The 9,897-nt window shown below is 56.1% G+C and overlaps 1 protein-coding gene across 2 annotated transcripts; it reads left to right on the top strand.

The window, feature by feature from the left end:
• Positions 1-596: 596 nt before the first annotated feature.
• Positions 597-8,785, top strand: C1QTNF6 (C1q and TNF related 6). Of its 2 annotated transcripts, XM_007519407.3 has the most exons (4): positions 597-740; positions 1,468-1,612; positions 3,982-4,226; positions 6,817-8,785. In XM_007519407.3, the coding sequence occupies exons 3-4, from the start codon at positions 3,995-3,997 to the stop codon at positions 7,365-7,367; spliced, it is 783 nt and encodes a 260-aa protein (XP_007519469.1). In that variant the 5' UTR covers positions 597-740; positions 1,468-1,612; positions 3,982-3,994; the 3' UTR covers positions 7,368-8,785. The 2 variants fall into 2 exon arrangements, with proteins under 2 accessions (XP_007519469.1, XP_060044898.1); XM_060188915.1 differs by lacking the exon at positions 1,468-1,612 and having other exon boundaries at positions 600-740.
• The last annotated feature ends 1,112 nt before the right edge of the window (positions 8,786-9,897 follow it).

Here is a 9,897-nt window from a genome sequence, read left to right as displayed (position 1 = left end):
GTCACCTAGGAGGTGCTGGGGTGGTGTTGTCCTAACCCTGGGAAACTTTGTTCCAGAGCTGCCTTTGTCTGCCCAGTGAGGTGCAGTTTCCAGAATTCACGGAGGACGCAGAGGCGAGGTGAAGGCTCATCTGCTGCTGTTCTGTGGCTCAGCAAAGACCGAGATTGGTGGCGAACAGGGGCTGCGGGCACTGCTGCCTTAGAGACCCACCTGGGTAGCACTGCCTGGATTTGAACCTGTGGTTGCAGGCCTGGTGACTGCCTTCCTTCTCCTGCCTGGGCAATTCATAGCCAGTGAGTTCTCTAGCCGTGAAGCTAGCCCAGCCCGGCAAATGGCGCCTTGAGCAGGGACTGGCATCTAGCTCCTCAGCTGGGCCCTGCAGGAGTTCCCCCCTGCCTTCCCATTCCAGGCCTCATTGGCCCTGGTTGTAGCATCAGAGGCTTGTCAGGGCCTGAGTCAGAGGGGATCCTGCTGGACCACGGAAGAGTTAAGTCTTTCCTGGAGCCTCGCAGATCTCTCAGGCTGGAAAGGAAGGAACAAGGAGGAGGGGAAGTGGGAAGCCAGCCTGCCTCCCTCTGCCCGCCCCTCCCTGGCCCTGCCTCCAGGCCTTCTCCCGCCTCCCTCCCAGCTGAGCCGGGCATCTGGGCCAACACCAGTTCATTCTGGGCCCAGGGGCCAGATGCGGCCAGGAGGCCCAGGGTCCCTGAGCCGTGGTGCTTGGCAAGGCCATAGGACATGGGGTGAGTGATCGAGGTCTCCCCCTTTCTGCTGTAGGGCCCCTCCTCCTGCAGAAGCGGGATTCCTGCCCCCTCCCCCATTGTGGACACATCCAGCCCAGCTCCAGCCTGTCTGTCCCTCCCTCCCCTCTTCCCTCCTGCGCACTAGGTCTTTAGCCCGTGTGGCTCCTTCTCCTTCCTTCCTGGACCCCCAGATCACCCTCCCTCCCTCACAGCTTCTGATCCTGGCCTGGCAGCTACTCCCCAGCATCCTCCGCGCCAGGTGCTGCTAAGATTCCTCTTCTTCAGGGCCCTGTCCCTTCCTGCTCCCGGTGTCCTCAGAAAACTGGCTCCCATCTGGCTGAAGCCAGTAGAAACATCCCCCAGTGGTGCCAACCCTGTGGGGTGGGGGTGGGGTAGGGCTTCTCTTTCCATCTGCTGCAGGCCTGAGGTCATGTCCGGGCAGAGGAAGGAGCAGGATTTGTTATTCTGAGTCTCTTACAAGTTTGTTATTCTTTTTCCCTGCATTTAAATCCTCTCAAATCACCCGACAGGGAGAGAGACAGTGTTCTCATCTCTTTTAAAAAGTCCAGGGGCAGGGCCCAGACACGTTAGGCCACCCGCCCTAAGTCACATAGCTTATGAACTGTTTAACTCCCAAAAGTCTGACTCCAAGGCTTCATCTTTTTCCCTGTTTGTGGTCAGCAGAAAGGGGATCTAATTTTATTTTTTGTTGTTTTCCTGTCGGCAGGCATGTGTGATCGGAGGCTGATCGCAGGGTGCAGTCTGCCAGCTGCATCAGGCCCGGAGAGCAGTCAGGGGCTGGGGAGGGTCACCTCCTGAAGAGGGCTGAGGGCTTGGTGCCAGCCTGCCCATCTGGGGCCTTTCCCTGGAAGGTGTGTGATGGGGGGGGGTTGGAGATAAGGTGGGGGAAAGTACCTGCCCTTTTAACACCAACTCTGAACTCAGTGAAATAGGATGGCACACACACACACACACACACACACACACACACACAAAACATTCTACCTTCTCTGCATGTATTAACCACAGAAAAATATTTTTGAATTGTACTAAATGTTAAAGGAGAACAAAAAGGAAATAAACAAAGAAACTTTGCCAGAAGTGTAAAAACCAGTCAAGTTTCACAAGAAGAGTTTCTGATCCTGTGATAGCTCAGCGCCACAACCCCCAGCCCTGCCGCTGCCTGTACCCGGCTTCCTGCCCACCCAGCCCAACGGGGCCCTGCCAGCCATCAGGCTGTGTCCCGCCCAGAAGCCCTGGGTGTTCACCAACCCCTGGGCTGCTCCTCTCCTTCTGCCTCTTCCAGCTTCCTCCTCCTGCCCCTTCAGTCTGGCTAGCCACCTTGGCAGCTGATTGGCAGGGCCCTGATGACGGGCACAGCCACCCTCCAGAGCCTGTCCTTCCTCCTGCTGCCCTCCCGCCCAGAGTCCTCCCTGGAAGGTTTCTGCTTGGGGTATAGTTGTGCAAACTGTGCACTAGCAAACCTTGCTGAGAGGGACCATGGGTTGGAGCAGGCCTGGCCTCCAGAAGGCCTTTTGTCCGTGTGCTGTGTTTGCCAGAGGCCCCCCCCCATTTTCCTGCATCCCAATAACCATGGCCATGCATGAAGCCCCTTCTTGTTCTCAAGTCCCCTGTGCTTGTCTAACCCTCCTCTCCCCTTGCTCCCTGGCAGGAACTGGCTATAGAGGCTGTCCCCACTGGCCACAAGAAGGGAGACAGCAGTGGGAGACGCTCTTCTAGTGGTTTGGTTAGGATAGTGGGTAGCGGCCACCTCACGTGTGCCAGCTGAGGCCCACTGGCCAGTGTGGCTTTGATGGGGCCTCCCGTTTTCTGACCCTGGAGTAGCGGAATCATCCCTGTCCCTGGAGGCTCAGCCTTAAGACTCTGTCCTCCAGATCTCTCTCTCTGTCTCTGTCTCTCTCTCTCTTTCCTTCCCTTCCTCCCTCCCTCCTAAGTTATTTTAAATTTTGGTAGGACAGAGAGAATTGAGAAGGAAGGGAGAGGAAGATAGAGAGGGAAAGATACCTGCAGCACAGCTTCACTGCTTATGAAGCCTGCCCCCCCCCCCACACACACAGACAGACAGACAGACAGACAGGGAGCAAGGGCGTGGACCTGGGTCTTTGTGCTCAACCGGGTACACCACTGCCCATCCTCCAAGAAATCTCTTTACTTCATTTTCCCCTTTTATTTGACAGCAATAGAGGGAAATAGAGAGGAAAGAGGAGATAGAGAAGGAGAGAGAGAGAGAGAGAGAGAGAGAGAGGGAGAGAGAGAGAGATTCCTGTAGTAGCTTCAGCTCTCAAGAAGCTTCCCCTGGGCCCTTACACATGGTAATGTGTGTGCTCAGCAGGGGACACCACTGCCTGGCCCCACCAGATCTCTATTTGGCTGTTTTTCTCTCAACTTATGTGCAGCCCTGGGGGCTCACACAGAGGTGGTTCCACTGGTCCTGGGCTGCTTTTCTTTTTTTTTTTTTTCTTTTCCATTTTTTTTAAAATTTGTGATTAATAGTAGGTCACAAGATTTAAGACTGGAGTGCACAGCTTCACACCACACTCACCACCTACGTTCAGTACCCCAGCCATCTCCCAAAGATAACCAGTGTAGTTCTCACGAGTCTTAGAAACAGTTTGCTTGCTTCTGTTTTTTCTTTTCTGCAAGTTCATGTGTATCACTTCTCTAGATTCCGCAGTGAAACTACCTAGTAGACTTTAATCTCTTTACTTATTTTCCTAAGCATAATCACCTCTAGTTCCACCCATTTTGTCCCAAAGGGCACAGTATCATTTGTTTTGATTGCAGAGTAGTCGTTGATGGAATGTATATCACATAACTTCTGGAGCCAGTCATCTGGTGATGGACATCTAGGCTGCTTCCACTCTGTGGCTATTATGAATAGTGCAGCTATGAACCTAGGGGTGCATATGTCCTTTGGATACATGCTGGGCTGCACACACACACACACACACACACACACACACACACACAGAGAGAGAGAGAGAGAGAGAGAGAGAAAGGGAGAGACACCACAGCATTGGGGTTTCCTTCACACCATAGCACTCCCATATGGTGCTGGGGCTCAAACCTGGGCTGCACACAGGGCAAGACAAACATCCCCCTGGCAAACTGTCATGAGAATCTCTGTGTCCTGGGAGTCCCTCTCTGTGGACTGACAAGTGGGGTGCTTGCTGTGTCAGAATGTGCTGTGCCAGGCTGCTGAGTCTGCCCCTCCATCCAGGCCGCAGGTTACCATGATGAGCGTTGCCCTGGGCCTACGCTGGGGAGTGCTCCTGCTCCCCCTCTTGGTGTTGGGGGTCCCTACTCAAGAGCCCCGCTCCAGGGAGGCAGTGGCCTCAGGTCCCACAAGGCGCTGCCGCCAATGCTGTGACTCTGAGCACCTGGAGCCAGCCAACACCGCAGCCACGTCCCTTCCCTACGTGCTGCCCGAGGTCAGGCCCTACATCAATATCACCATCCTGAAGGGTAAGGATGCCCAAGGCTGGGCTTGGACTGGGGGTGGGGGGCCTCCTGGGTGGGTGAGGTGTGATGCTGACAGCCTCAGGGTAGGAAGCTGTCCTAGATACTGTTCTGCACACACATGTTTATTGAGCAACTACTATGTGCCTGGACTGTTCTGACTCCTGCAGAGGAAGCATGAGCAAACCAGCCCCAGGGGCCTGTTCCCTGGAGATCCAGGGAGCAGATGGTTCACGCTCCTTACGGAAGGCTCCATGGCCACTTCGGCACAAGAGGTAGGAGCCTGAAGGTGCAGCCAGGGGCATGAATGCAGGTCTCACTGAGCTGGTGCAGGATGTCTGGGGAAGAGCATCCCAAACCAAGGCATCGGGGCCAGCAAGTTCAAAGGTCCTGAGGTAGGAGTGGGACTGGTGTGCCTAAGCGAGGAGCAGCTAAGTCAGGGACACCAGGCGGGGTCAGACTGAGTAAGGGTCAAGCAGAGGAGGGCCAGATATGACCTCATAGATCCCTCTAATCCTTCACGGAGAACAGAGGCCAGAGGGCAAAGGATGAAGCCAGGAGGCCACTGGGCAAGTGACTAAAGTCACACCTGTAGAGAGTGACTCTCCTCCTAGACTGAGTGAGTGGCCCCAGGTGTCTTCAACCTGTTCTCTCTTGAGTTCAGTTCCTTGCCGTCATGCCCCCACCCCACCTCCTGATACACACACTTCACAGATAGGAAAACTGAGTCTCTGAGGGGGTAGGGGAGCCCTCTGGGCCCAGGGTAGTATTGGCATCTGTGTCTGAGGTCTCAGACCACTCCACCTCAGGGAACCCTGCCTTTGGGCCATGTGGAGAGGAGCCAGGTGCGCCCCGTCCTCACCCCCAGCTCTCATACACCACAGCTTCCTAGGCAGAGCTGTGTGGGGTTGAAGAGGCCTCGCCTGGACATGGTCCCCACAGCTGCTTTCCTCCCCGAACCTGAGTCCTGGCTCCTTCCCTTGCTTAGCTGCCTGCCAGGTGGTGAACAGTGGTAGGTGTCTGGGCTGGCAGTGGGAGTCTTGGGTTCTAGGCCCAGCTACCTCCTTTTTTTGCCACTTGGATTTCTCTGGGGCTTTACACCTGCATGATTCCACTGCTCCCAGTGGAGTTTTTCTTTTTCTTTTCTTTATTATTATTATTTTCTAAATATTTTTTATTTTATTTATTTATTCCCTTTTGTTGCCCTTGTTTTTTTATTGTTATAGTTATTATTGTTGTTGTTATTGTTGTCATCATTGTTGGATAGGACAGAGAGAAATGGAGAGAGGAGGGGAAGACATAGAAAGAGAGAGAAAGACACCTGCAGACCTGCTTCACCGCCTGTGAAGCAACTCCCCTTGCAGGTGGGGAGTCGGGGCTCGAACCGGGATCCTTATGCCAGTCCTTGCACTTTGCGCCACATGCACTTAACCCGCTGCGCTACTGCCCGACTCCCTATACTTTAATTTTAGAGAAAAAGAGAGACAAGAACCTTAGCACCACTCCACCACTTTGCATGCTGCCCCCCTGTGGTGGCTGGGGGTTCTGACCTGGGTCCTCACACAGGTCAAGTGTAGGCTCTCCCAGCCCCGCCAGGCCCAGCTCTTCAGCTGCCTTGCTGAAGACTCAGGCTGCCACATTGTAAGAGGAGCTGACTCCTGCAACCACCCTCACCCTCTCCTTGGGTAAGCAGAGCAAATACCAGGTGCAGGTGGGTTAAAGGTCTTTGCACCAGAGAAGGCACCTTCTAGTCTGTGGGGCTGCTGAGCCAGGCACCTGCAGAGAACCTGGAGGTGGCTCCTACCCCTGCTTGCAGCTCCCCCTCCAGGGCCCAGTGCTCCTCCCATCTGCCACCTTCCCAGCAGGGTGACTGGGCCAAGGACCCAGCACTCACTTAGAGGGAAGGGGCTGAGGCGAAATGGACAGCAGGGAGATGTGTGGGCTGGGGCCTGCAAACCCTCCATAGCCACCTGCTCCTGCACTACAGGTCATCTCGGGGCCAGGCCTGGGCAGAGTGACCTTGATGGGGCCCAGGCTCCCGGTGGCAGAGGTGGATGACCCTGCTGGGGAGGCTTGCCCTGAACAGGGCATTTTGCTGAGGGCTCATGAATGCCCCTATGAGATGGGTGTGGTGGGCCCCTGCCAGCTACACACACACACACACACACACACACACACACACACACAGAGAGACAGAGAGAGAGAGAGAGAGAAGGCAACCTTGAGATGCCCCAGCTCGAGCAGCTGAATAGCACACCCCAAGTCTGTCTGGCTCTGCGGGTGGGGACTTCCCCTCCAGGTGGGTGCAGGTATTGTTCTCAGTTCTTCCCTGGGTGGTAAATGCCTCCTGCCCGCCTCCACATCCCCACAGGAGATGAGCAAGCAGCTGTGGAGACACCAGACGACCTGGGTTTTGCCTCCTCCACTGCAGAGCTGTGACGTGGGTCCCCCTCTGCTCCCAGGCAGTGCAGGCGGGCGGGGAGGGGTGCGGGGAGCCAGCCGGGGCACAGCGTGCAGAGGTGCTGGACTAATGCTGGAAAACGTGGAAGTTCTGCAAGGGGTGAGAACCCTGACGTCTGCCCCTCTCATCCTATAGGTGACAAAGGGGACCGAGGCCTGCTGGGTGCTCCCGGGAAGCTCGGCAGGGAGGGTCCCCGGGGGGAGAGGGGTCTGCAAGGCAGCAAGGGCGCCAAGGGCCAGGCTGGCAGCCCTGGGGCCCCGTGCCGGCGGCGCTTCTCGGCCTTCTCCGTTGGCCGCAAGACGGCGCTGCACAGCAGCGAGGGCTTCCAGCCGCTGCTCTTCGACACAGTCTTCGTGAACCCCGACGGCCACTTTGACCTGAAGGCCAGCCACTTTGCCGCCCCGCTGGGGGGCCTCTACTTCTTCAGCCTCAATGTGCACAGCTGGAACTTCAAGGAGACCTACCTGCACGTGGTGCACAACGAGGCGGCTGCGGTCATCCTGTACGCGCAGCCCAGCGACCGCAGCATCATGCAGAGCCAGAGCGTGATGCTGGCGCTGGCGGCGGGGGACCGCGTCTGGGTGCGCCTCTTCAAGCGTGAGCGTGAGAACGCCATCTACAGCGATGACGTGGACACCTACATCACCTTCAGTGGCCACCTCATCAAGCCCGATGATGATGACTAGGTGGCCAAGCTGGTGCTGGGGGACGGGCTGGTCCCATCCCCCCCCACGCTGAGCCTCAGTTTACCCCCTGTAGTGGGGGACCCCTCTCCCCCCACCAGGGACCTGGCATTCTGGGTAGCTCCCCTCTTTCCTCCACCCCACCCCCAACCTTCTGTTTCTACCTCTGTCTTCTTGTGGATATGTTTTCATTCCTAATATTCTAGACCTTTCCATGGAGAATAGTCTAGACTTCCCCCATCACTTAGGCCAGTGGTTCTCAAACTTGAATGTGCTCGTGACTCCCCTGGGCATCCTTGTTCAGATGGAGATTCTGATTTGGTGGTGGTGGAGTAGCTCTGGGATTCTGTCCGTCTACTGAATTCCCAGCTGGTGCTAATGCGACTGGTCTCTCGACCCCACTGGAAGAACCAGGTGCTAGAACTTCTATGACTTTCTAGTCTTTTCTGAATGTGCTGGGCTCCGCCAAATGTTCTAGAAGCCTCCCAGCTTCCTTAGATTCCTTCATCCCCCAGGACCACCCAAACTTCTATCATCTTACCTCTTCCTTTTCTCTCTCCCTCTCATGTGTGTCCCAACCTTTGCAGCCAGATTTCACTTTTTCGTTAATCAAACACTGAGCACTTAATCTGTGCCGGGAAAAGCTGAATCGGCAGACACAGAGCCTTCCCATTAGCCCTCCCAGGCCAGCTGGGGTAGGGACTGGGACTCTGAAGCCAGACACAGAGAAAGGCATGGGACTCTATTGACAGTCTGCATGCTGGCTTGGGTGGCACTGCCCACCCCGTCTTGTTCCTCACGCCTGTCAGGGTGTGTCTGGGACTCATTGTACCCCACTCCCTGTCCCCATCAGACACTGTGGTCTGTCCCAAGGTGCTCTTGGACCCTCCTTGGTCCCTCTTGCCAAAGTGGTCTCTGCCCCCCCCCTCCCCCGCAGGCTCTGTTAAGGTGCTGAGGCCCTGGTGGGGGTAGGGGAAGTCTTTAGTTGTCAGTACGGCTCTTCTGGCCTGGTGCTCTTTTTCCAAATGCTTTCCAGTGCCCTGGGGACAGAGGACACCAAGAATGGCATCCCTCAGCCAGTGTAGGGGACAAAAGCAGGCAACAGGCCAGTCGAGGGAGTCTCCTCTGAGCCGTGAAGCCAAGAGCACTGGGAGGCCTGTGGGAGGAAGAGTGTCAGCCACTGTGTGCCTACCTTGGCCATGGGTGGGATAGAGTGAGTGGATGGGCCTGGCCTTCCCCCAGAAGCTGGGCCTCCACTCCTTAGTGCTTCTGCAGATGCCGTGGTCTCTGGTGCTATCTCCTAGCCACCGAGCAGTGACTGTATGGTCTCTTGAGGGCAGCAGGGCCTGACCAACAGCCCGATGACTGTTCTCTGTCCTGCCCCATGTCCCCTGCCCCATGATTAAAGGTTGCTATGTGTTCTCGGTGACTCAGGCTGCTTCTTCCCGCTGGGGCCCCTCTGCCCACTTTGCAAGGACGGCCAGTCCTGGTTCCACTGGGGGCAGATGCAACCTCCTTGCTCCCTCTGGCAGCTGGTGGCCCTTGGAGTTAGCTGAACCCACCCAGGGCCTGCTGCGCCATGCTGGCATTGGCCTCGGGCAAGCCCCTGCATCTCAGAGCCTCAGTGTCCCTGTCTAGGAAATGGGTTGATGAGCAGCTTCCTCACAGTGTGGCCAGTGGGGAGACCTGGGGTTTCCCGGCAGGTGAGCCCTTTAAATCATGTTTATAGAGCTCCTGTTGTATGTGTTGGGTACCCCGCCAGGTGCCAAGGCATGCTTGGTGGAGCTCAGAAGTACCAGGTGCACCACAACTATCATGGGGAACTCACTCAGGTGTGGACTGAGTATTCACTTGAGTTCCTGGAGGAAAATACACTGGTCTACAGTGGACTTTCTGGGCAGTGTCTGATGTGGTGGCTACTTGCAGATGGCGAGTCACAGCAAGGCTTGTCGACGCCCCTCCTGACCCCATGGAACCCTTGACTGCTGGAACCACCATGATGGCCTTCTGGTACATGTTCCAGCTCTGCCCCACAGCCCATCCAGGCAGGGAAGTCACAGGCCTCAGGCTCCCTGGAACTCATGGGGCCACTGGGGGAGATGTCTTATCAATAGGATCTCTGGGCAGAGAATCTGGGTGGTTTGGGCCCAGCAAACATTCACTACCGAGCCTACTGACCATGATGTCCCCAGAATGGTGGGCCATGGATGGTAGAGGCAGCAAAGCAGGTGGAAACTTCTTGCCAAGAAGCTGCTGGAGGATTGGTGTTTGCCCCTGTAACTGAGGCCAGATTCCCCAGACATTTCAGGCTGTGATTAGTTCAGGGTTCTGTGTTTCTCCTCCGGCCTGCTGCCAAATCCCTTCTATCTGTAGTAAGGTTGACAGACATTTGGAAATGAGGCACAGAGAGCCATCAGGATGGGACCAGAGACTGGAAGGCCAGTGCCAAGCCGAGAGAAGCCCCAGATGCCAGGCTCTGTGTGGGCTGAATAGCAGGTTATGACTAGATCTGATTTAGGAGATGGTGTTCTGG

Source organism: Erinaceus europaeus, chromosome 4, assembly GCF_950295315.1.
Source record: "Erinaceus europaeus chromosome 4, mEriEur2.1, whole genome shotgun sequence".
Classification (NCBI taxonomy): domain Eukaryota; kingdom Metazoa; phylum Chordata; class Mammalia; order Eulipotyphla; family Erinaceidae; genus Erinaceus; species Erinaceus europaeus.
Note: the sequence above shows the minus strand (reverse complement) of the source record. Positions and strands in the feature narration are given on the sequence as shown.

Coding starts and splice junctions, on each gene's coding strand:
- C1QTNF6 (XM_060188915.1), top strand. Junction 4,227..6,816: donor CAATATCACCATCCTGAAGG/GTAAGGATGCCC, acceptor CTCATCCTATAG/GTGACAAAGGGGACCGAGGC.